A 27,449-nucleotide genomic window follows, 5' to 3' on the forward strand; every position below is an offset into this window, starting at 1 on the left:
TCTTTAGTAACCCTAAAGAGATCTCAGTAAGACACAAACCTCAGGTTTTGCATTGATGTTTGAAAAATGTGTGTCTAACCCTTGTTCATATTTCATGCTGCTGGAGTTCCTACACGATGTAACAGGGTGATCAGAAAGCCAGGACAAACTGGAAGTTGTCTTCAGGTTATCTCTTCTTGTGGGTATAAAGGGATTAATGACTCAAAACTGGCATTAGGAATAATTATTTCTGGCTTAGCTGGACAGGGTATCTAATATTACCAATAGAGCAATAGGTATGTTCAATTTGATCCACTGAACATCTTTGTAATGTAAATGTGTATCCAGTGTTGTTTAGGTGTGATGGTTTAAAGACACTGGTTGGTGCATGTGCTTACCAGTATATAGTATGGGGACATACAAATTGCCTGGTGGATAGTTAGAGAAGTATATCTGTCTGTAACATTGGAATATTTCCCTACTTTTCGTTCTTTGCTTGTTGTATGTGATAGCTAAACTGAAATATTTGTTTTTAAAAAACTGCCCTCAAATATATTTAATAAAAATAATTTTTTACTCCATTTGACAAAGGCCTTTTGTTTAGCTTAAGTCTCTTTTCATGTTTATGTAAGAAGTTATTAATGTGAAACTGCTACACTGATGCCTTTGTACCGCTGTGGTAGTTTAAGAAAATGCTTGAGAAGAGCTCACAGGTGTTAGACTTGGCAACACCATAAAAGTGTACTGCCTGTCCCAATTTGTTAAATGTGCATCACGGACAGTTTCTCTCTACAGATCTGTATTCATTTCTAACCCAAGGCTTGGTAATTGGTACCCATTTTAGAATCAAATTTGGTATCTAATTCCATGTAAGAAACCCATTCTACCCTCCTGGCGTTTACAATTGTGACATCATATTGAGCTAATATTTGCAGAGTTGCCCTCTCAGAGAAAGGGTATGAACTGGTTAGAGAGGTAAATGGGCACATGGAAAGCAGCAGGGAATCATCTGGATTTTATAAGTACGTGGACATATATGGTGTGTTGTTTATCCAAATATATGACCATTTACTGTCTCTGGGACTCTAGATCGCCCTTCCCCACCAAATACATGCATCGTTACTGTTTGCTATCGTCATCATTACCTTACACATGCAATACACTTACAACCTCTCATGCAGACAAATTGCTGGGTCATAGAATGGTCTGGGTTGGAAGAGACCTTAAAGACTGTCTAGTTCCAACCCCCCTGCCATGGACAAGGACACCTTCCACTAGACCAGGTTGTTCAAAGCCCCATCCAACCTGACCTTAACACTTCCAGGGGTGGGGCAGCCACAGCTTCTCAGAGCAACCTGTTCCAGTGTCTCACCACTCTCATAGTGAAGAACTTCTTCCTGATATCTAATCTAAATCTATCCTCTTGTAGGGTCCTTTAGTTACCAGCTGAAACCAGATGTTTCCTGGGAAATTCATGTGTGTGAGAACATCCCATGTATATATATTCTTTTTCCATCCCTTAGCCACCCTGAATGTATCTTGCAGAAGGACTTGTACATGGAAGAAAAATGGGATGAGCTGTACTCAGCAGCTCCCAGTAAAGCTGGTGTCCATGCTGCCTTATTTCACGTGGTGAAAGGAGGGGACACACACAGCCCATGAGAAGCTGTCTCAGCAGAACCTGACGCAAATTGATTATTTAATGACAAACAAGCACAGTGCCTGCCTTTTAATTATTTTTATGCCTGTGGTACTTGTACACATTCAGTGTGGTGAGATTACTGCCTAGGGCTGCCCCCCAAATGCTGCAAGAACAAGAGCCCATTGGACTCATGATGGTTCCGTTGCATGTCCTTATGAAGCTTTAAAATGCTTGAAATTGTCTTTGATATTAAATATCCCATAGCTGCAAGCTAACTGCATACTTTGTAATAATTGCTTAGCCAAATAAAAGAAAATTGTGAGGAGCAAAGAAAAATTAGATTGATGGCTAGAAGAAAATTATTGAAGAAATTCATGAAGGAGAGGAATTAAAAATATAGCATAACTTCACAGGCTTTTGCAGACTTCCCTTCCAGTTTGAGCTTTTCTTTTCCAGCTATTACTAAGCATTTTATTCTCCCTGTGTACTACAAAGAGAAAAGAAAGTTTTTCTATGGGAATAACGGGGAAGATGGCTGCAAGTTAATGCAGAAACTGGGACACAGTGATATTTAAAAGCAGGGGTAGGTATGTATTTCACTGCCATTCTGGGGGTATGGTGCACTGTAAATAATGATGTGAGTGGAATTGTCTTTTTTTCTCCCTTAATTCTTAAATCAACTGTGACTAAACAGAAAAACCCTGTAAAGACATGTTCATAATTATCAGCCCAAATTGTACACTTAGAGCCCTTCATCTTTCAAATTTTCTGCTCTTAGTGGCCATTAGTAGCAGAATGAATAATCTGATGTGAATAAATTCTCTCACACTTTGTCTTTCTCTCTGTTTGCAGGTTAAAAACAGCAAATCACTATTTGTGGACATGTATTAATGTCCAAGCGTATCTGAGAAGTGTCCAATTGTTTGTTTTGAACAAATTCCTTTTGAAGAATCACTACACCCTCAGGTTTTGTGCCCTTTCTATGGCATAAAAAACCATTCTGGAATGATTTTAAATTACAATGCATTTAGGAAGAAAATGCAGAAGACAGTTACAGTGAACAGTAGGACTTCAGGGAAATACAAATACCTACAAGCTAGTGCAGGCATTTGAAAATATGAATATTATTGTAAAGTCTTTAGGTAAATTATATAAAAAATCATAATATATATATTATGTATATAAATATATAAGTCTCCTTGTAATAGATATTTAATCTAGCAAAAGCACTTTCATTGCTTACTTGTTAAAGTAATTTAACAGGTGAATGATACTATTAATGGACCATATGTAGAATTCAGACTTTTTTTTTTGTTCCAAACTTCCTTCAGGGTTTAAATTTCTAAGCAAGTTCAGAGACAATTTGAAGAGATCTAGCCCCATATACAAGCTACAGGAATCATAATTTATGAACTTTTCTTCTTAGAATTTCTTTTGCATTTAGAAGAAAAAAGAAATCAGTTGCAGAATTTCATTGATAAACATTGCAGTTTTGCTTCATCTGTACTCAGTTTCTTTTCTGAACACATGGCTATGTATTCCTGAAACTCAGATATCACCTATACAGAAAGCTGGGGAAATAATCTGTTGTAAATATCTCTGACTTCATGAGGATCACTGCACAGTGACATTTTAGTGAAGAACTAAAATGTGGTTGTTGACTCCAAGATCAGTGATTTCCAAATAAATGTTTGTGATACCTCGAACTTTAATAGCTGCACTGTATCATCCAAAAGATGTGCAACAGAATGAATAGATGACCTTTCAGATATAGAACAAGCTGTTCACAATGTCTTTTCATTTACTGAAACAAAATATAGTTGTTATGCAGAGCTAATACTTTCCACCATTTTTTAACAATGTTGGTGAAATATAAAGAATTTAATTGTTTTGATCCTGAATGTCAAGGGGTTTAGCTGCTTGTCTTTGGGTCAGGACTTTTTCTAGATCAGCTGGTTAAATACATTGATCTAGCTAGATTTATTTTTCTTTTAAGAACAGTGGAGGTATTTTGAATCCCATGCTCACAGGGTGGGATATCAGTAGCTATCCATCCATGTGATATCCCCATAATATCTGGTTTTGAATGATGTGCAGATGAATTCTTATTGCCATCCTACACTGCAGCTGTGAGGTCAATAATTCACTGACAAGGATGTACAAGGCAGCTGTAACTCAAATTGGTCTAAATTATTGTGAAATTGCAGCCTTGGCATGAAAAGCTTGTGGGATGCTCTCAGTTGCATGCTTGTAGATGAGGACTAGCTTGGACTAGAACAGATTGCAAACAAATAGTGAGAAACTTGGGATACAGAAATCAGGGCTCAACCTTATCTTTCTCATTTGAGGTATTGTTTGTAGTTGTAGTTTTCACAGTTGTAAACCACCACTTAAATTACAACTGAGTAATTGATACTAACTACTAACAACTAGTTATACTGGTAAAGCATTTTTTTCTCTGCTATATAACTGGAATAAGTTACTGCTATTATTCAGCCTCTGTTCCTGTTCTTATCTGAGAAAGCAGGTGTTGCAAACCTGTTTTCTTGTTAAAGGGAACATAATATATCTGCTGGAATTCAAAGAAATACAGTGAGCAGGAACTCCACAAAACTTTGAGGAAAATATTACCATGTTGGGAAGAAAAAAATACAAACACAAACATTCTTGTTTTGGGGTTAAAAAGAACAATATAATTCTCTTGCCTGTTTGAAGAAAACTAAAGATTTTGTTGTTTGTGAACCAAATACAAATTCATTCCTAGATCATACATCATATGTGAATAGTTTAATAAAATTGGAAGCAAACTTGTTCAAGAACTGTAGAATAATTTCCTTGGAAGGGATCTGTGAAGTCATCTGGTTCAAACTCTGCTCAAAACGGGTCTGATAAGATCAAGATGCTCAGAGCTTTACCCAGGCAATCCCTGAATATACCTGATGTTGGAGATTTTGCAGTCTGTCTAGGCAACCTGACCTGGTGGTTGACCCTCCTCACAGGAGGTGAACACCCCAAACCCTGTATTTAGACAAATTTTCCTTTGGTGTAATCTCTGGTGGGTGGCCCTTATCATTTTGCTGCACACCTCCAGGAAAAGTCTGTCTTATCTCTGCTCTGCCACTGGGTTGTTAAGATCACTGTAAGATTACCCAAGCCCTTCATCCTAGAGCAAACCTAGTCCTCCAGCCTCTTGCTATGTGCAGTAAAATCCCAAAACTGGTGTAGCAAAGGAATGAGGAATGAGAAAGTTACACAGGGTTCCAAATTGACAGTGCTGTTTCTCCTGACAGCCTGAGGTGCTACAATTGCAGTGAGTAGCAATGGTCTGTTCATGAATATCTTCAGCCCAGTTTTGTAACACTGATAGAAACTAGGTGGAGGAAAACACCTCGCATAAAGTAATTAAATAAATCTTAAAGAAAACTTATCAGCACTTTATAATGATTCCCACAAGACTAACCAGCTAAAGATTTCAGTCTATTTATTTCACGGTTCTCAGCTACTGTGTGTAGATGTTAATCTACATGTTAAGTACATGGCTATCACTGTGTGTAGATGTTAATCTACATGTTAAGTACATGGCTATCACAGTTTTCTCTCTTTCCTATTACTAAAAGATTTTCTTCTGAATTTCCAGAACAACTTAGTTGGTGGCAAAGTTGCATTGCATTCAGCAGAGCCAAGTGGTGTTTGTGATAAGGACTCTTTCTCTGGAATCTGATTCCCAAACTCTGGGTTATTGTGTGCATAGTTGTGCTTGTTGGTTCTTTGAGAAGAGGGGATATGCTTGTTAAATCAAGGATCTGATCTCTCGAGTGGTAACATACTGCTGATTGTTTGAAACTTGAAGTTTGAGGTATTCTGTATGCTCTGGACCTTTTTGGTTTTGGGGGGAGGGAGAAATGGGTGTCCTATCACTCCCATGCATGCTAACAAGAGTAGATGCTCTGTTCTTCCCCTCACTAATTTACTGCCCCTTGGGCTTCTTTGTCTTCCTCTGCAGAAACTCTCCTGGATGACTTCCTTCTCACGTACACAGTCTTCATGACGACCGATGACTTGTGCCAGGCACTTCTGAGGCAATATCCTTTTATTAAGTGTTGCATTAACAGGGCACACGCTTAGAACTAGGCTTATCTATTGTCAAACCTTATATCAAATGTAAATTGCATGCCTTAGTTTTGCTCTTTGAATATTGATGTTATAGAAATACAACCCATTTAATTATTTTCGAGGTTGTGTGTAAAAGTGGTGAGAAAAGAGAACAATTGTCAAATATTTATTGTGGCATGCTTAGAAGTTGGACTGCACCTGAGATTTTGGCATCAAACCCCAAGAAATGCATGAATAGGAGACATTTCAGGAGAGCAATTCGAATTACCAGTATCCTAGAGAAAAAGACCTACAAAGAAGGATTGAAAGAATTGGGATTGTTTTACTGGGAAAAAAAAAAGAACTGTAAACTGGACAGTTTTCAGATACCTAAGGAGGAAAGAAAGGAAGGATCTGTTCCCATATTGATGTCATCACCACAAGAGGTGGTGAGATTAAATTGCTGTAAAACAGTTTTGTGTTAGATACGAGGAAACACAAAGCTAAAGGTGCCTCTGGATAAACCTGCATCTAAAACACACACATTTGTGTATGTACATACTTAACTTCACAAGAATGATTGAAAAATGTGTTAAAAGAGATACCTAACTTATAGCAACAATGCAATCTTGTGTCTGCTGTATTTGTTTAAAGATAAATAAACCTTTCTAACTGTCAAAGAGTAACATTTGAAGTGGGGTTAAAACTTATCCAGACATACATGTTGATTCTTAGAATGCCTATATTTGTGTAATACATTTCAGAATGTGAAGAAAAAAAATGGATTCTAAGTATTTTACAATCTCTGCTCCTTTCATCCTGTGATGCAGTATATAATTCTTAAGGCATTCGGAGATAAAAGATTTTTTTTCTTGTCTTTCCAATTACTTCCATACGCTGGGGATCATTGTTTGAATGAACTTGTAGCTATAAAATGAATTTACTTTTTTTTTCTCTTTTCTTTTTTCAGCTTTACCTTTTGTAGTGAAAACATCATCTTTTGACCTAATAAAAGAAAGAATAGCAAAGGGACAGGAACAATGTACAAAGTGGGTATCTTCTGTCATTTGGTGCTACTGCTTTGTGAATAGAGAACAATGATAGAAACGGATTCTTTCACTTCTTCCTTTAAATTAATAGTGTCATTTCTTCAGATAGTATAATTTGTGCAGGGAAAAAGAAATTGACTTCTTCTGCCTGGGATTTTTGTTGTTGTTAATGATGCTCTCCTTCCCACAGACATTCACGTTGGCACCAGTCTGCAGGACAAAGGTTCATTCCCAGTTCTGCAGAAAAGATATGACTCAACGTTGTATACTTCCTGTTGAATTGATTTTACTTTTATAGGCTCGCCCCTCTAATCTATAAAGGAGAAAAATCCTGTTGGCACAGAAGATGAACTGACATTTCTATTACTGAGAATTTAATTCCAAAAAGTTGATGAAACTCCTAGAGCTCCAGATAAGATAAAACGTTTTAAACTGAAGAATGTAGTAAAAAAAAAAAGAAATCATAAAAAAAAACTTTCACTAGCAAGTGAGATGATTGCAAAGTCTTTTTACCACTTAATTCTTGACTTTCAGTGAGACCTTATTATTTGTTCCTTAACCTCCTGTACCTATTGTGCTAAGAGCCACCAAGGTAAAGAAGATGACTCTGATGTGTCCTGTAGGAAACGAAAAGTCTTGCATTTGGTGTCACAGTGGACTTCTCTCTACAAAGACTGGTTACATGAAGATGAGCATTTAAAACAATTTTTAAAGGTAATGAAATACTTTATGGTGCATTTTAGCACTGTTTAATTAACATACTGTGTCTAAAAAGCTGCAACAGCCAAATCTATAGTTTTTCATACTTAAATTTTATACACAATATCTAGAATATGAAATTATTTACCTGTGTCTTCCTTGAATGCCTTACAGATAGTCAGTTTGAACAGAAGACCTGTAAAGTCAATACACTCAATGTCAAAAACATTGCTTTCAGGTATGAAACTTATAGAACTCCATGCTTTCTAGAAAATTGGAAAAGTTAGAGAGTGAAGGTAAGAAATAAAACGACAAAGATGTGGAGGTTCCTTGGACACACTGTTTGTGTCTGCCAAAAGAGGGGCTACAGTCAGCATGCAGAGGATCGTGGATGAAGAGAAAGTTTTGAGGTCCTTGTAAGAGATGCTGCTTTGAGGAGTGAAATGCTATTCCACAGTGTTTTTCAGGTGTACGCGGAGTAAAGCTTTATGTATTTTTAATAAATGAAATTATGTCCTTCTTTCTGAATGAGCTCCAAAAGCTTTTATGATTCTGCTGTAAATTTACAAATAGCCATGTCATTGCTGACCCAGGATCCACCTGGTTGGGGTTTTTTGGTTGGTTTTTTTGGGTTGTTTGTTTTCCCCTTGCTGCTTGAAAGATGAAAGTATTTAAGGAGACTATGCAGGGTCTTCCACCTTTCCCAATGAGATTCTTTGTCTGAAACTGTTCTTTTCAATCTTTCACTCAAGACAAAGGGATGAAATATTGAACTGAATTTGGAGAAAGTCTTGAGCTTCATTTTTTTAGGTATTGTTTTGGTTTTGGAGTAGGACACACTGTATATGGAAGCAAAAATCCATTTTGCTATTTGGCACTAGTGTTATACTGGAAAGTGGACATCATTCCAGCCATCAGTTAAGGTTATGGGGCTTGTCTTTTCTGGCCATGTGTATTGTCACGCAGTTTCTCTGCTTGAGGCTTCTGTGCAATATTTAGCAGCAGTAATGTTAATGATAGTTGAAGTTAGACGTGCAAAAACAATATGTAGGATTGTAAGCCAGAATTGTTCATGCTGAACTTTATGAATGTAAGCATGTTAATTGGACCAAAAAAAACTGATGATTCAGCTCATACATATGATCCTCATTTTCTTGGAAGGGAAGGAGAAGGATCTATGCACAGATTCTGAAAAAGTATAGAGACAATACTTCCTACAATTTCAATCATAAAAACTTATTTATTTACCTTTTGTCTGAGGTAGTGCGTTTCATGTTTGAATGAGGTTCCTGATTGATGGCATTCAGACAATGCCTCCCCCTAAAATAACTAGGGTTTATTTATTTATTTAATAGCTTACAATGAGGATTATATTGATAGTTGTTTCTGAGAGATATCACTAAATTTAAAATGCATGCAAACATGAAGAAAAGTGAATGAGAAAATTCTCCATTTTAAAAGTCGTAATAAAATTAACCTGTTTGTTATAATTTTGGATAGGTGATCATGGTGTGGTCTGTTCTCAAGCTTCAGAATGTTTTCTTCTGACCTAACCTAGGTTTCCTGTAACAGCCACAAGTGTTGTTTTAAATCTTTGTGTGTGTAGTCAAAAATGTTAACATTTTGCCTTCTTGCTTGATGATCTTATAAAGATTGTTTCTCCAAAGGCAAGCTGAATATGGATCAGTCTAGAAGTTTTAACAGGAACATTCTGTCCTTATAGCCCTTGCCTAAATATAGTGATGAAATTAGCTTTAGCAAGCTAGTGACTGAATTGGTTTATACTGCTGATGTGGTGCCTTAGATTTATGTTTGAATTATCAGATGTTTACAGATACTGTTTTATTTTGTAGACAATATACAGGAATGTGTTAGATGATGTGTATGAATATCCAGTTCTTGAGAAGGACCTGAAAGAATTCCAGAAGATTCTGGGGGTGCATCGTCGGCAGTGAGTATTGATTATATTTGTGATCAAGTCTCCTTAGAGTGTAACTTATTTTTGTTGTCATCTTGCTATAATTCAGTAAAACTAGTACTATATTCATTTTTACAAACAATCTCTTCTTTAAACTAAAGCTAGATTATTCAATCTTCTCTGATGTTTGTTGAGTGGTGTGTGTTTCAACAGTCACTTCTATCTGTTTTGGTTGTGATGACTTGCAAGTAGAGTGATATTTTGAGCAAAAGATGGCAAAATTTCCCTCAGAAGCTGAGTCTGTGACTTCAGATGGTACCTTAATTCTCATTTTCTCTCTGCAGTCTGTGGTACTGAGAAGCAAATCTCTTGCAGTAGTCATCTTGGGGTTATTATTTTACTAACAGTGGTGGGGTTTGTAAAATATATTTCCTTGGCAATTTTTGCAGACAAATGGAGTTGATTTCCATGGTTTGGCACTGGGGAAGTGGAAAGAGCCATGTCCCTGAGGGTGACCCTGATTGCTTACCCCAGGGCCCTGAGCTGCGCCCATGTTCTCCAGCAGCTCACAGGCTGGCAGCGTTGTTCTTCACTACATCCATTGTGCAAGTCACAGAAAAGTTTTCCGGCTAGGCCATACACCCTTAATTTTCCCTGAAGGAGCTCTGCAGCCAGTCTGTGGTGACTATTTAATAATAAAAGCTTTCTGATGTAAACTTTATAACAGCTAAAACTTAATTTTCCTAGGCTTTGGCTGGAGAGAATAATCTGGGTTTTCCTTTTTGTTTCAGCACTGTAGATGAGTATTCACCTCACCGAAAGGTAATGCAAACCTGATTGTTGCTGGTTGAAAGATAACTTACTATCGCACTTTCTTCCCCTCTGTCCACTTCCCTCTCTTTTCTTGGCTTCTCCACTGAAAATGACAGGTGGCCAAAAATATGACAGGATACATCAGTGAGGTTAGACCCTCAATATTACATAAGGAATGTTTATTTTCTGCCATTGGAGCCTGAATATCAGCTATATGAGCTAACCTATGACAGTTTAGCATCTTAACATGATGCTCGGAGATGTCAGAATTCAGGGGAGGCCTGCGAGTGAGTTCCCCACTGGGCTGGAGAGATGTAGTAATCTGGACAAACCAGGCTGAGCATAGGCATTGACATGGATATCAAGTAGACAGAGCAAAGGGGGGATTTGTTGTGACAGAGAAAGAGAAAGAAAGAGCGGAACATAAATCTGTCTATTTAACTGGAGGGAGAAAATGCAGAAGGAGAAAGCTGGTGTACAAACTGCACAGAAGTGAATTGCTGTGCTCATAAAATTTACAGGGCTGAAGCTGAAGTGTATAATAAGATTAAAATGTTGCTACGGAAATGTGGAAGGCAGAACATGAGATTGTAGTGAAATTGCTAAATAGGCTGATTGGTACATAGAAAATGTATGTAAGTGTATATAAGAAATGGGCTTTGAACATGACTACAGAGAGCCTTGAATTATGCCTGCTGCTTAGGCTTGGCGTGTCCTGCTTCCTCCAAAACAAAATCCCACCTTGGCCATTATTTAGTAAGGCAACTCCTAGTTTACTGATCCAAAAAAGGGTGTGTGGATTTCCTATACAGAAACCTTTTAGGCCAGACATATAGGCTGAATACTGTGTTCTATGAATTGTAAAGGGCAGGGATGCAAAGAGTCAGTGTTGTCTCTCTTTTTTTTTTTTTCTCTCTTCCACTCCCTTACAGAATAAAACCTTTTTCCACCAGTTCAGTCTAAAGGAGAACTGGCTGCAGCACAGGGGAACCATGAATGAAACAGAAGAAAGTAAGTATGATTGAAAGAGTGGAGAAAAAACTCCAAAACTGGGAAATTGTTTCTCAAGGGCTGCCCATAATGTAATTTTTTTTTTCTTTAACTTCCATGCAACTTCTGAACAGCACCTTAAGGCTACAGAAGAAGATTTGACTGTGTAGAGTTAGCTTCCTGCTTCTTACTCTGCAGGGGTTTGACAATGATGTGGTATCTCAAGGGGGTTTTGTCCTGTCTGGTTGTTCCAGCAGCCCTATAGTTGAACTGTGTGCTCCCCAAGAGTGTTGGCAGCGCATCCAGTTGTTAAATATCCATGTTAAACAAAGGATATAAAGGAACATTGCTGCCATCATTCCCTCATAAATGACAGAGAGGATGAGATTTCAAACTCACTGTAAGCAAGTTGTGTTGCGCACTGAACATGGAGTCTGAATATTCCTGTGTCGTGGTTTAAACCCAGTCAGGCAATTCGTTCACTCACTTCCCCCCACTTCTTGCCCTCCCCCTGCTCCCGGAGGGACGGAGAGTCAAAAAGAATGCAACTCCCATGGGTTGAGATAAGAACAGTTTAGTAACTAAGGTATAACACAAATCACTACTGCTATCACCTGGTGCACCCGACAGACTATTACCCGCTGCTGGTCTTCCAGACAGGTGGGGAGGAAGCTGCTTCCCGCAATCTGAGGGGGATGAAGAAAGACTACAGGGCCTTGGGGCGGATGGTGAAAGAGTCTGGGGCTCAAGTGATCTTCTCCTCTCTCCTTCCATCTTCCACTGATGTGGGAAGGAATGGGAAGATTCAGTTCATGAACAATTGGCTTCGAGACTGGTGCTACAGGCAGGGCTTTGGATTCTTTGATAACGGCTGGCTTTATAGGGCACCAGTCTGGACAATGACAAGTGAGAAAGGTTTGTCTCACAGAGGGAAAAGGATGCTGGGGCACGAATTAGCAGGGCTCATTTGGAGAGCTTTAAACTAGATTCGAAGGGGGATGGGGTTGTAGCTGGGCTTGCCCCAGTGGGGCAGCACTCCAGAATTAATGAAGACTGGGAGGCCTCCTACAATCCTAGGGTGAAATCAGTGTGCTCAGCTCGCTCCCTGAAATGCCTGTACACCAATGCGCGCAGCATGGGAAATAAGCAGGAGGAGTTGGAAACCTGTGTTAAGTCAGGAGATTATGATCTGGTGGCAATTACAGAGACGTGGTGGGACAGCTCACATGACTGGAATATAGTCATGGAAGGCTATGTCCTTTTCAGGAAAGACAGGCCAGCCAGGCGGGGTGGTGGGGTTGCTCTTTATGTGCGGGAGGAACTACAGTGCACCGAGTTCTGTCCAGGGACAGATGATGAGCAAGTTGAGAGTCTGTGGGTGAGAACTAAGGGGCAGGCTGGCACGGGGGATACTGTTGTAGGTGTCTGTTACAGACCACCGGATCAGGGTGAGGAAGTTGACGAGGCCTTCTACAGGCAGCTGAGAGCGGCCTCACAGTCACAGGCCGTGGTCGTCGTGGGGGATTTTAACTTCCCTGATGTTTGCTGGAAGGACCACTCGGCAACCCAGCCACAGTCCAGGAGGTTCCTCCAGTGTATGGATGATAACTTCCTCCTGCAAATGGTGGATGAGCCGACCAGGAGAGGAGCGCTGCTGGATCTCATCCTCACTAACAAGGAGGATCTGGTTGAAGCAGTAAGGGTTGAGGGCTGCCTTGGTTGCAGCGACCACGAGATGGTGGAGTTCAGGATCTTGTGTCGTAGGACTAGTAGAATACCAAGTAGAATTGCAACCCTGGACTTTAGCAGGGCAAACTTTGGCCTTTTCAAGCAATTGCTAGGGGAAATCCCATGGGCAGGGCTGCTTGAAGGTAAAGGGACCCAAGATAGTTGGTTGACATTCAAGGACTGCTTTTTCCGTGCTCAAGATCGGAGCATCCCGACATGTAGGAAGTCAAGGAAGAGGGCCAAGAGACCTGCGTGGCTAAACAGGGAATTGCTGGGTATGCTCAAGTGGAAGAGGAGAGTTTACAGGTCATGGAAGGAGGGGCTGGCCACTTGGGAGGAATATAAGGCTGCTGCTAGAGGATGTAGGAAGGCAGCTAGGAAGACTAAGGCATCCTTAGAATTAAACCTGGCAAGAAGGGTCAAGGACAGCAAAAAGAGCTTTTTTAAATACATGGGAGACAAAACTAACACCGGAGGCAATGTAGGCCCACTGATGAACGGGATGGGTGCCCTGGTGACAGAAGATAAAGAGATGGCAGAGTTACTGAATGCCTTCTGTGTCTCTGTCTACTCTGCTGCGGGCAGTCCTGAAGAGCCCTGTACCCCTGAGACCTTAGATGAAGTCAGGTCGACGGAGCGGTTTGCCTTAGTCGATGAGGAATGGGTTAGAGACCAGTTGAGCAATCTGGACATCCATAAATCCATGGGTCCAGATGGGATGCACCCGCGGGTGCTGAGGGAACTGGCGGAAGTCATTGCTAGACCACTCTCCATCATCTTTACCAAGTCTTGGGAAACGGGAGAGGTGCCTGAGGACTGGAGGAAAGCAAATGTCACTCCAGTCTTCAAAAAGGGCAAGAAGGAGGACCCGGGTAACTATAGACCGGTCAGCCTCACCTCCATCCCTGGGAAAGTGATGGAACACCTTATCCTTGGTACCATCTTAAGGCATATCAAGGATAAGAAGGTTATGAGGGGCAGTCAACATGGCTTCACCAAGGGGAAATCATGTTTGACCAATCTCTTAGCCTTTTATGAGGAAATAACACGGTGGATGGATGATGGCAGAGCGGTGGATGTGGTCTACCTTGACTTCAGCAAAGCATTTGACACAGTCTCCCACAGCATCCTCACGGCTAAAATGAGGAAGTGTGAACTGGATGATCAGGTAGTGAGGTGGACTGCGAACTGGCTGAAGGAGAGAAGCCAGAGAGTTGTAGTCTATGGGGCTGAGTCTAGTTGGAGGCCTGTAACTAGTGGAGTGCCTCAAGGGTCAGTACTGGGACCGGTATTATTTAATATATTCATCAATGATTTAGATGAGGGAATTGAGTGTACTATCAGCAAGTTTGCTGATGACACTAAGCTGGGAGGAGTGGCTGACACGCCAGAAGGCTGTGCTGCCATCCAGCGAGACCTGGATAGGCTGGAGAGTTGGGCAGGGAGTAACTTGATGAAATATAACAAGGGAAAGTGTAGAGTCCTGCATCTGGGCAGGAACAACCCCAGGTTCCAGTATAGGTTGGGGAACGACCTGTTAGAGAGCAGTGTAGGGGAGAGGGACCTGGAGGTCCTAGTGGACGACAGGATGACCATGAGCCAACACTGTGCCCTTGTGGCTAAGAAGGCCAATGGCATCCTGGGGTGTATTAGAAGGGCGGTGGTTAGTAGGTCGAGAGAGGTCCTCCTTCCCCTCTACTCTGCCCTGGTGAGACCGCATCTGGAGTATTGTGTCCAGTTCTGGGCCCCTCAGTTCAAGAAGGACAGGGAGCTGCTGGAGAGAGTCCAGCGCAGGGCAACGAAGATGATTAAGGGAGTGGAGCATCTCCCTTATGAGGAAAGACTGAGGGAGCTGGGTCTCTATAGTTTGGAGAAGAGGAGACTGAGGGGTGACCTTATCAGTGTCTATAAATATATAAAGGGGGAGTGTCACGAGGACGGAGCCAGGCTCTACTCAGTGGCAAACAATGATAGGACAAGGGGTAATGGGTACAAACTGGAACACAAGAGGTTCCACTTAAACTTGAGAAGAAACTTCTTCTCAGTGAGGGTGACGGAACACTGGAACAGGCTGCCCAGGGAGGTTGTGGAGTCTCCTTCCCTGGAGACATTCAAAACCCGCCTGGATGCATTCCTGTGTAACATTATCTAGGTGTTCCTGCTCCGGCAGGGGGATTGGACTAGATGATCTTTCGAGGTCCCTTCCAATCTCTAACATACTGTGATACTGTGATAATAATGATAAAGGAAATAACAAGGGAAGAGAATACAACACCTCACCACCAGCCAACCAATAACTCACCCCCCAAGCCTGACCAAGCACTGACCCATACCTCCTCCAACCCTGCAGTCTCCCAGCCCTTCCGGCTAACTCCCAGTTACTTCCTGGGCATGACGTGCTGTGGTATGGAATACCTCTTTGGTCAGTTTGGGTCAGGTGTCCTGTCTCTGCTTCCTCCTGTCTTCCCCTCCTCCCTGACAGAGCATGAGGCTCACAAAGTCCTTGGCCAAGCCATCCTTGTTATCAGCTCTGTTCCCAGGCCGAAAGTCAAAACACTGCACTGCACCAGCTACCAAGAAGGAGAAACATGACTGCTACTGCTGAACCCAGGACATTCTGTCAGTGTTCTTAAAATTTGTTTTTCTACCTAATAATTTAGTGTGCAGTTTGATGTCTCTCTCTTTTCATGAGTTATAACCATTCTGAAGAGAGAATCTGCCATAGGATGAGCATCTGATTTACTGTCTGTCAGCAGAGGCAGGTTAAGAAAACATTATAAAATCAAATTACTTTTCTTCCCCAAGGCCATATGTTAAGTTCTTTCTTCCTTATCATCTGCATTTCTTCTTTACTACAATACAAAAAAAAGAAAGATATTCTTGAGAATAGAGTTTTTAACTGCTTCTTGCATGGTCTCCATTAATGAAAGTGCCCTGAAGCCATGAAGATTTGTAGGACAAGCACAGAACTACATACATCTGTCAATAAAAATAAATTAAAACCCAGCACTTTTGGACAAGAGAAGTTTTGTCTTATACCTGTATGGTAGCAGCTTTATTGCAGTAAGAAGTGCTAGAGTAGAAAGAAATTTAAAGTTTAATTAAGCACTTAAGTAAGTATGAAATCAAAAGTTCTGGCAATTCTTATTATCAGGTATAATCATTGAAATATTTATGCAAGTCTGCAGCCCTGTTTCTTCCCTTTTAATTATGTGTCATGGTTTAAACCCAGTCAGCCACACAGTCTCTCTCTCATTCCCCCCCGGCCTTTTTCCCTCCCCCAGCTCACGGAGGGATGGGGAGGAGAATCAAAAGAATATAACTTCCACAGGTTGAGATAAGACCAGTCCAGTAACTAAGGTATAACACAAACCACTACTGCTGCCACCAATAATAATAATGATAAGGGAAATAACAAGGGAAGAGAATACAACCACTCACCACCTGCTGATACCCAACCCAACCGATAGCTCGCCCGACCTGAGCAGAGAGCTAGCCCTTCTGGGTAACTGCCCCCAGTTTATATATGGGGCATGACGTGCTGTGGTATGGAATACCTCTTTGGCTAGTCTGGGACAAGTTTCCTGTCTCTGCTTCCTCCTGGCTTCCCCTCCTCCCTGGCAGAGCATGAGATTCAGAAAGTCCTTGGTCAGACTAAACATTTGAGCAGTAACTAAAAACATGGGTATTGTCAGTGCTGTTCCCATGCCAAAAGTCAAAACCACAGCGCTGCACCAGCTACTAAGAAGGAGAAAAAAATAACTGCTACTGCTGAACCCAGCACAGTATTCACCCCTTATTCCATACCATTCACGTCATGCTCAGATGCCACATTTTCAATATACCATTGCTCTTACGTATATACATATATATATATATATACATCCACACACATACACATACACACAGGTATCATTCCTTAGTGCATGGACCAATCTCTGTAAAGCTGCTGAGTCCATTCGGTCCATGATGTCAGGTTCCATCTTTTGTAACAGTCTTTCAGAGCAGGAGAGGCTGTGTGCAGTGCTCATCCTCACGAATAACCTGGGCAGTAGTGTCCATTGCTAAGTCCACCCCTCGATCATGAGTCCATCTTTATGTTGTATCTCTGCCCTGGTGGCCTGAAGTGTCACGGGCCCACCAGGCTCAAAATAATTCACCCTCCCCTTCAGCAGTTTCTGCAACTTGTCGTTGGGGACTCCATACAGCTGCCTTCCATCTCCAACGCTTCCAAAGCACTGGAGGGGCCCAGTGGCCTAGATACTGGCCCATACTGTCCCACACACCCTGCCACTCATTACTGTCCAGCCTTGGGGAAAATCTCTTGGTCCTCCTATATCATCATCTAACCTCAGATAACCCAAACCCGACTCTGTTTAACTGCTTAACAAAGTCAAAACCACAGCACTGCAGCAGCTACTAAGAAGGAGAAAAAATAACTGCTACTGCTGAACCCGGGACATTATGGCAGCTGTATTTCAAAGAACTGGCTACAGCAAACTCAGTAAAAGGTGTAAACACAAAATTCTGGCAAGCAGAGAGAGCGTACATCCTTTTTGTAACAGAAACAAGGACTAGCTGAGCTGACCACAGCATTGCTGCTGGGAATCTTCCTTCCAGAGAGCCTAACCTACTCATGCTCTTCAGTGGAAGTGATGAACCCAGAGAATTTCTTCAAATCGGTTTCTTTTATATGTGCTGCAAGTGATTCATGGAAAGAGTTGTCAAAACTAATTGCATTGCTATTTGGGCAGCCTCTACTGGTGCTAAAATACACTGGCAATGAAAGTAGTTTAGACGTCTAGCCAGATAAGGTAGCAGGAGCAGTTGAAGATTGGGGAGGTTGAAAATCAGGGAGAGTGGTTCTTGTGAAGCCTCTTGTTCCAGGTGGAAGTGGAGGTCCAAAATAATTTCTGCAGCGGATATGAAATGTATTGAAAGGATGGTGATTTATCTGAACCTAAAAGGAAGGGAGAAAATATGGCAACAGCTGGGTTTGGAAAGATGATAGGCAGTAGAGCAGGGTGTCCATAATAGATCCTCATGGTGGGGTCTCCATTTCCATTTACTTGCATTTCCCAGGGCGAGGAGCTGCAGTAGCCAGGCAGCCAAGGCATTGCCAGGGTTTGGTCTGCGAGATTCTCCCTGCTCTGTCAGATATCTCTGTCTAATGCTGAATGTGTCTTTCTTCCTTTTTGCAGTTTTCTGCCGTGTGTATATAACAGAACACTCCTATGTCAGTGTGAAAGCTCAAGTATCCACTTCAGCTCTAGACATACTGAAGATTGTAGCAGAAAAGATCCAGTACGTGGAGGAAGAGCTGGTGCTGGTGACGGTCACATTCTCTGGTGGTAAATAACCCCCCTTCATCTGATTACTTACCTTTTAGTGCATCATGTAGGGGAGGGGTGACACTTTCTGGTGCAAGAATACAGCTGTTCCTGTGCAGGCCCACAGCTGGGTGACCACAGGAACAATGAGGAGCTGCTTCCCAGAGAGTCGTTTCCATGGCAACAGCTTATTCTTTGGTACCATTGGATACGGCATCCCCTTGCTCAGAAAGGAGTGCAGACTTTCAATCTCCAGCAGTATTGCAAGATTTTATTTGTTCCCCACAGATAAATCTCCTACTTTCATATTTAAATTAATTTGGAAGGCAATGAGGCATGGTTTGCTTTAAAAATGCAAAAGGGAATAGCAAATACTATATGTGTGTCTGTTTACTCATTTACAACGTGAGTAATGAATATTCCTAGCAGAAAGGAGGGAGACATGTATTTGCACGGCTGAGATACCAAGAGCAATCTAAGCAATATTTTGTAAGCAGTTTTGCTTACAACTGGCATTTTTTGCTTATTATTTTAGTGCTTCTCATTGAACAGAAAAGCTTATTGTCTTTTTTAAGGAAAACCAGACTGACTGTAGGCTGATACTAAGGACCAGCCAAACCCCCAGGCATTTCCTTGGGGTCTGGCAGGTCTCAAGCTCTTTGAAATTGTTTTGCTCATTGTGGTATCTTTTGGCTCTTAGAGTATATAAAGAAAGCAATTTAACTAGGCACATAGAAATGAGAAGCTGAATCTACAAAAAGGGACTAAGAGTGTAGAATACTTGGCTGTGTTCTCAGATAATGGTGTCAATCCCCTGGGGCAAAAGATGCACCTTCGCTACTTCTTAGTCAGTCTAGTTAAATTAACTATACACAAATGCTGGGTTGTACTGTGTATTTATTTGATTCAGAAGTGGTAGGTCACATTTTTCTCCCCTACACAGAGCTCAGTTAAATAACCATTTTTTTACAGGGCATCAGTGTGGGTGGCTGAAAAATGGTGCCCTACTCTGGCTATGGAAAGGCTGGGCACGGAGCAGTCACAGAGGAGCATTACATGTAGATGTCCTGGCCAGCTGAGCAATAATCTTTTACAGACATACCCATTTTACCTTTGTGTGTGCCCATTCCAGTGCATTTTACAGCACTGCAAAATCACTGGGCTGCTGTTGCTTTTCAGGTCTTGTGCTCCTGTTCAAGAGCAGAGCAAGTTTTGCTCTGATAGCAATAAATCTGGTGCTAACTGCCTACTTAGCTAAAGAAAACCAACAGTTCATAAGTAATGAAACACACTATTATCTTTAGACCACACTGATTCCCAAGAAAGCTACAGAATAGAAGTGGTTGCCATGTGGCTGTTCAATAAGAAATAATTGTTAAAATAGAGGTACAATAGGATTGTCATTTGTTCATGAGCACTGTAACCCTTAAAATGCTAGTCATGTTGCCTGAATTAATTTGAGATAACACAATTTTGGTATCTTTGTTCTTAGCATTGTCAGTCCTGTGCTGCAAGCGATAATACATGAGCCTGCCATGCTTTTCTCTTTTTTTCCTTGGTATTTTTGTTGTGTTTGCATGACTCAGAACTGTCATCTGCCATCCACTTGGAGGGCAGCAGTGTGAGCACTGGAGAATACATTTTTATTGTACTCCTGAAATGAACAAGCAAGCTCTTTTTGTTCAAAATTACCTTGAAAAAGCATACTGGTAGTTCAGCATAAATGTATCTGGTGTCAGTGTGAACATGGATAAGAGGCAAAACAGTCTGAAATGATGTTTGGCTCTCAGACCCTTCCTGGTCCTACTCCTCTGTCATGGGCAATGTGAAGTCCAAGGTAGCTGTCAACATGACTGTAGTGATTTTGGGTCTCCATAATACAGTCACTGTAATCAAACCTCATGTGTCAGGTATTGGAGCCTGCAGGAAGAGGCAGTTTTCCTAGGGCAGATTTTAGCTGTGTTCTGCTTTACTTTTTTGCTTTATTTTTCCCAACACCTTTCTCTGGTGCATCCAAGATTGCCCAGAACTGAACCACTACTCTGAAGTGGAAGAGTCTTTTCTCTTTGCTTTTGTTTTGTAAATACTGTACTGTAAAGGACTCTTCAGCCCTGTTCTGTGGGATGAGTTTCATGGCGCTGAGATCCTTCAAACTTCTTTTCCCGTCGAATGACTGTAGCTACATCTTCACTCCTGCTCTTTTCTGCTAAACAGCTCAGTCTCTGGAGGCCGAAACAGTTTGTTCCGACAAAAGTCTGTACATGTACAGTAGCTACACTGGGTTGAAATTGAATGTTCTGTAATGTATAGGAGGTTAGAATGGGGGTTCAAGGGTTTCTTTCTCTTCTATCCGATATGAAGTACACTTTGAAAGCAGATGCTGGAAGGTTTTGTGCTCTAGTCCAGCATCAGAGACATCTTTCCTTTATTGTGCCTGAAATAGTGTGGAGATAATGGTCTCCACAGGGAGTGGATCTGATGCGTAGTTACATTTTAAGAACTTGATGTGGCTGCACAGATACATTTGTAATGTTTTTCTCATATTTATATACAGCTTTTACACCTTGTCTGTAGCTTTTGTGTTTTGTTTTCTGTTTTTACAGAAAAACATGAGCTACAGCCAAATGACTTGGCTATCTCAAAATCTTTGGATTCATCCAGTCGTATGTTTGTGTACCGGAAAGATCTGACTGATTCTTTGGTAAGAATCTGTATTGTTTACCTCCCAATTTTTATTTGTCTAACTCAAGAGGGCTTTTTCAATGCAGAATTTATTTTTTGCTTCCTTAGTAAAGCTTAGTGAGCTGCTCTATAAAAAGTATCATGCATTAACAGCACTTATTTGATTGAACAGTAATGGAATTTGTTTACCAATTTCATGTAGACCAAAGATTCTGTACGGCTTAAATCTTTCAATCTACATCAGCCTGGAAAAGCTGACTTGTGTTTGTGCAGAAATGGATGGGATGAGGGTTATTCAGGGCCTGTGTGAGTTTTTTTTCTTTCTTTCCTACCTCCCCCCCCCCCAAGTCTCCCTTGTGCCTTTATAACACTTAAAGTGGCCAGTACATAATCATACAAGGTGATGGACAAACTCCATGGAATTGCTATTTGTAAATATGGTTGTTGTGTGAGTTCTACCAAAATTACTGGACATCAGTGCAACCCCAGTGCTGTGGCAGCCACATGGGCAGTCTGTGGCTGGCATGTATCACTGGTGGTATGTCCTCTTCCCTTCCTTCTGTCTGTATTGTCTTCCCATCCTCCCGCTGGTGCTGGGGAGGAGAGCAGATTGAAGGGAGCAGGTCTCTCTCATTCTCTCTGTCCTCAGAAACCAGGATTGCATATTCTCTCTGACCATGATTTCCCAAAACCTCAGTGAGGCAGGAGCAGTCAGGCACTCAAACAATTACTCTTTCAATAGTTTTCTGCTAGTTATGCAGATGTTCCAAGGAAAGTGCAGGGATGGTATTGCAGCTGACTTCTGTGTTGTCACTACCACCAAGATTATGTGCATTTATCCTAGGGATGAGAAATGTCTATTTACATTTTGTTGGATCAATGTGCACTGAAGAGCTGACATGCTGCTATCATTGTAATCTGTCATCCTCATTACCTCCGGCATTCTAGCCACCTCCAAAAATGAGGATATCAAGGGAAGGTTTCCAGCACAGATGGGTGACAGCCAATCTAGTTTCATTAGTTACATAATAAAATTCACAAAACTTGTAACTGTCAGACATACAGCATCAAAGTAATGGCTTAACTGGTAAGAGTAATCTTTTATCGTGGCAGATGGTTCATGTGCCAAGTTTCAGCCTAACAAGGTAAAAAAAAAAAAGAGAAATGCAAACTTTTGAAAATCCAAGAAAATAAAGGAAATGTCAAATGATCCTTAACACCGGGAGTGCCAGTGCATTTCACAGTAATATGCTAAGTAACTTTAATGAATCTGAACCCACAGTACTTTACTGTTTGGTGATTATATTTGGAGAAGATTAATCATAAAATGTATGTATTTATGTTATTTGTAAAGGTGGATTGGCAGGCAAGTTATGTGTATTTATTCTAAATCCAGTGTGTTTGCAGAATGATTCCTTTATCTTACAATACAAAAATTTTCTGGTGTCTTAATTCAGATTTTGTTTTCTGAATGTTTTGGGGATTTGATTTTCGTTATGCTGGCTGCTTGGTCAGGTTTAGAGAGGGAGGGAGAAGGCCTAATCCACTAGCAAATCATTGATCCTATTGACCCATTTTCTGTTTCAAGCTATTTATTAAATAGGCTGTAACTCTTGATTTTGATTAGTTTGGGGAAAATCCCTCAGAGTGCACTTAGAGAAGATTACTTACTCAGCTCTGTTTTGTACCTTGGTCCTGTAGCTCTTTCACTGCAGAACTTTTAGAATCTGCTAAGGATTCTTTGCTCTTGATTTAGCACCCATTTGGTGAAAATGAGGAATTGCAGCAAAGGTCTGTAAGAATTTTGGGAATCAACACCTGGGATCTTGCCTTAGAACTAACAAACTTTGACTGGAGCCTCTTCAATGCAATTCATGAGGTAAGAAATGCCTCCAGGTATGTTACGGTCATGCAGCATTGTGGTGCATTTTAGAGCACTGGTATTCCTTGATGTTCAGTTCACCATCATGACAGAATGATTTGGCAGCTCTCAGTGGTGGTATTGAGTCAGGTCCAAGAGATGTGTTGCAATCCATGACACTGAAAAGGAAAAAAACTGTGAAAAGTTTGTAACTTCCCTGTACTGGGGCAACTCTTATGTTCCCTGGGTATCTGGTGGATTTTATTGAGATTTGCCTAAAGAGAGTAGAAGAGCATGGTTATTTTCTAAAACCGGCCTGTATGAATATGTTGTATATGCCAATTGTCTTTTGCACTGGATAATGTTCCAGTAAATATAGGACTCCACAAATAGGTGTACATGTCACTTAAAAATACCATTCACTGAAAAGCATATTGTCTTTCTGAGAAAATGAAGGGGAAATTCCCTTGCTTCTCATCATATGCTTTCCTTGATCACCATTTATACCCAAGTCTTGTTTCAAAAACACAGTTCTAAATAATTTGTAATTAATTTACATTTAATTATTTTTATATCCATAATAATGTTGTCAATGTCTTCCAGCAAGAGCTGATATACTTCACATTCAGCAGACAGGGCAGTACTGAAAACACTGAGAATCTCAGTCTTCTGCTTCAAAGATGCAACGAGGTCCAGCTTTGGGTTGCCACTGAGATACTCCTCTGCAGCCAGCTCTGCAAACGTGTACAGCTAGTCAAAAAGTTCATCAAGATTGCTGCCCAGTAAGTTGCTAACATTGCAAAGCAACAAAAATCCTTGAATTCACATCCTTTGTTTGGTGGGAGTAGGTGCAAAAGCAAAGAAAGCAAACTGATTTGTCACCTTGTGTTTTAATAGTGTTGTAAGCACACCTAGATAAAACAGTCCATAAACAACAAATACTGGCCAAAACTAGACATGGCAGAATATATGCTGCTTAAGTCTTCCCCAGCAACTTAGCCACTGTATCTGCAGGATCAACTGCAAAATCCCTGGTGGTGCAGATACCTTCTTTCTTAGCAGAGATAACCTGAGGACCATGTTACATAACTATTTGAGCAGCAACACTGTTATTCACCAAAGACTACATGGAAACCAAAAATATTCTGTTAGAGGAAACTAGCTACAATAAGCTGTTGCCCTATGCAGTCTTCTCTGGACTACTCATTAATTTATTGGAGGTGAGGGTCTTTATTAATTAAGTTTGATAGTATATTCTTGTGCTGCTACTAAATAATGTTGGCATTTCTTCTATGCCTTGGAACAGAATAAAAATATATACTATACACAGAGAGTTCTTTTCTCTGTAATCACTCTTATTTTAGTAACCAGGGAAATGGAGCAGTTTAAATATGTGCAACCATTCTCCTTGCCTCTCTTTCCACTTGTAAGTCTTCTGCAATATTTGAATGTGCATGTTCATGGAAAATGTATAATTTGTTCTCTTCATCGACTGAATTGATTTAATTTGCAAGGCAGTTACATACAAAAGAGTGTTCTCTGCTGAAGCAGTGCCTTTGGTGAAATGAATTCTTCTAATCTAATCTAGTGTAACTCATAAATGTGATTTGATTTAGATTGCAAGTTGTATGGTATCCATATGGTTCATTTTTTGCCTTATCAATGGACAAGTTTGGTCAAATTACGTCAACATTGGTTAGTTCTGTGTGTCTTGCTTGCACCACAGTAGCATTAATTTGCATTCCAGGAAAAGCTTCATGTCTATTCCACATGAATAGAGATATATTCGTTACCAGGCTAAAATGTGCCTTTATTTGAATCCCATCTCTGTTAAGTGAAAAGCCAAAGCTATGGAGACTAAATACAGTTGTCAATAAACAGCAGACTGGCTTTCCCAATGCATTGCATCATTGTAGCCTATAGATGATGAAATAATCAATACACAAATAAGTGGGTATGTGGTTTGCTTGGGATCTTTTGTAATCAGAAAAGCAGCTTTCTAAAAGAAGACATTATCATATTTTACCAATTCTGGAAGAGCTGATAGAAGAGGAACAATTAGAGTAGAAGGAAGGTGTGCTTAGCACAGGACTGTCATCATGAGGCACAAGCTAAGAAGCCCTGCTATTTTGGTTTTGACTAAGGCAGAGAGGTAGGGAGCTGTGAGCAGCTCTCGCTGCTTCCTGTTCTCTGCTTCCAGATTTGGCCAGGAATCATTGCCTATGACTCTCAGCTTGTCAGGAAAGCACCAGGACTAACACCTCATGCTGAATGTTTGTGTACTTTACTGCTGAAGAATATGTAAAAAGATGAAGGCTTTTACACAAGTGTGTCAGTACATAAAAGGGAGATGGAGTTTGTGAAACACAGATGCATACTCTCCCATAGATGAGCTAGTCTAAAATAGAAAACAAGTGATTTAATAAAGAAAATAAATCAGCATGTTGTTAGAAATTAACATTTTGAGGAGTTACAGAAACAGGTCATGAAGGGTTAAAATAAATGGATTATAACAGCAGCCTTCTCTCTTGCCAAGCAGTGGCTGACTTGAAAAGACATGCCTTCTCTCTACAGTTCTTTGTGTGAAATGGGCCCACCCAACAGACAGTTTATTTGAGCTGTGTTGGACACCTTTTTTGTTTTAAAATTAATTACATTTGGGACCTGTCTGACTTGAATGATAGAAGGGGTCTGAGCAACAACGTTATGATTAGGACAGCTGAAATGAGGTGAGAAATACAGTCTCGAGATAGTACACAGCAATGAGTGCAATTGTTATAAAACTTGTAAGAAGTGCTGGAAAATTTCCAGACTAACGCCTTGGCATGTGCTTTTCTCTGATAAATCCCAGTTAAGGCAGTGGATTCGTTTGTATGTAAAATTATCTTCAAAGAGGATTCTCACTCACACAGAGATGCACACATATGTTTATTGTGATCTTCAAGAACCTGCAAGAAAAAGGGGAATCTTGTTTGAAAAGGACTCAATATTTCAGGATTTCAAATATCCTAATTATCTAGAAATAACCAGGGTCTGATTGTATATAGTAAAATGTCACAACATAGAGGTATCAAGCAAATTCTGTAGGGACATATATTGGGACCAGTGCTAACTGCAACTGATTTATAGGGATATGTGAATTGAACATTAATCAAATTTTTAGACAATAGAAGTGATGAGGGTTTGCAAATGCTGTGGATAATAGGAAAAAAAAAGAATGATCTGAGGAGTCTAACGACATGTGCAAACAACAGTAGGATAAGATTTAATTTAGATAGATGCAAAGTAATTCAGCTAGGGAATGCTAATACTGAGCTGAAGAAATAAATGCATGATGGTAAAGAACAGTACTGTAACAGAGGTCCTTTTGTGATAGTAGATGACAAATTAAAGGCAAGGACAAAGTGTGATGCTGTTTCAAATAAATAATTTGCTATTTGTTTTACACTTGCACAGAAGAAAGGTGTGAGAACTTAGAGCCAAACCAGTAATTAGGTTTCTCCTTCTCTCCCCACTGTCTCACTACATCTCCTTGGTAAGAAGGAAACACATGGAAGAAAAGTTAAAATAAATTAGAAGAATTCAATGAAAGATAGTAACAATATGGAAAAGTAGATTGCAGGTCATGACCACAGAGAGAATTGAAGGAACTGATGATGTGCAATTTATAGAGAAGATGAAAAAGGGGATGAAAATATTTATAATACAACAGAATAGAGGTCAATTATTCTGTATGGTAAAGGATAGCTGAGAGTAACTTGAACATTGAAAAGGGAAAATTACTTTTGACAGCAAAGGGAAAAAAAACCAACTGCCAACAACAGGGTTGATGAGACAGTAGAACATTTGCTAAAAAACTTCTTAAAGACCCCCTCTCCTGGACTGCAGGTGGTCATGAGAGGACATTTAATGAGTTCATTATGTGGAAGAAGATTGTATGTTAGTGCTGAGGGTTGAAATGAGACTCAGTAACCTAGGATACCTGTGCTTTCCATTGATCTCTAATTCTGAGTACAAAAAATGAGAATACAACATTCATATTTTTATTCCACAGCTGTAAAGCCCAAAGAAATCTGAATTCATTCTTCGCTATTGTTATGGGTCTCAATACTTCATCTGTCAGCCGGCTGTCTCTGACCTGGGAGGTAAGATGCATCTTTGTATCTTTTAGACCCTGTCAAAACCACTTCTCACAAAGGTTGTATACTGGTGAAATACCCTTTCTGTCTAATTATTGGGGTTTTTCATGCTGAAATCAAACACAGAGTGAGTGTTAGCAGAGAAACTTCATTGTGACCTGAAACTTCAGATACGCAGTTATTCAAATAAAACTGTCCTTCCAGAGCTTTTAAGTAAGAACAAAGCAAGGAGATCTTACCCTCTGAAAGATGAAATAAAAATCCTAGCATTTTAAGTAGATGTCAGAACAGAAAGTCTCATAAAGGTGGCTACAAAAAAGGAATCATGGAATAATTTAATTTTAAACCTAAACCAACCAACCAACCGACCAAAACCCAGAAAATAGAAATAAACTCTCTTTAATTCTCCTTTATCAGCATTTTTGCAGCTGCTCATCTTGACAGCAAAGTTAGGAAATGGGCCATGAATAAGGAACGTACTGGAGCACAGACATTATCTGCTGAAGAAGCTACTGGTGCCTAGACAG

General features: G+C 40.4%; 1 protein-coding gene across 4 annotated transcripts in view; it reads left to right on the top strand.

Annotated features, from left to right (window-relative positions):
* RAPGEF5 (Rap guanine nucleotide exchange factor 5) overlaps window positions 1–27,449 on the top strand; it is a 134,593-nt gene that overhangs the window by 90,472 nt on the left and 16,672 nt on the right. For 3 of the 4 annotated variants that reach the window (XM_057418915.1, XM_057418914.1, XM_057418916.1), the window contains 10 exons: window positions 5,625–5,718; window positions 7,347–7,476; window positions 9,315–9,412; window positions 10,171–10,201; window positions 11,125–11,203; window positions 18,112–18,261; window positions 20,844–20,941; window positions 22,679–22,801; window positions 23,387–23,565; window positions 26,838–26,928. In XM_057418915.1, coding sequence (XP_057274898.1) covers window positions 5,625–5,718; window positions 7,347–7,476; window positions 9,315–9,412; window positions 10,171–10,201; window positions 11,125–11,203; window positions 18,112–18,261; window positions 20,844–20,941; window positions 22,679–22,801; window positions 23,387–23,565; window positions 26,838–26,928 — 1,073 coding nt within the window. Of the gene's footprint in view, window positions 1–5,624; window positions 5,719–7,331; window positions 7,477–9,314; window positions 9,413–10,170; window positions 10,202–11,124; window positions 11,204–18,111; window positions 18,262–20,843; window positions 20,942–22,678; window positions 22,802–23,386; window positions 23,566–26,837; window positions 26,929–27,449 lie in introns of all 4 variants that reach the window. The other variant, XM_057418913.1, reaches the window with a different exon arrangement.

This window comes from Pezoporus wallicus, unplaced genomic scaffold, assembly GCF_028554395.1.
Source record: "Pezoporus wallicus isolate ANWC-B61680 ecotype Strahan unplaced genomic scaffold, APGP_CSIRO_Pwel_v1 contig_47, whole genome shotgun sequence".
NCBI classification, from domain to species: domain Eukaryota; kingdom Metazoa; phylum Chordata; class Aves; order Psittaciformes; family Psittacidae; genus Pezoporus; species Pezoporus wallicus.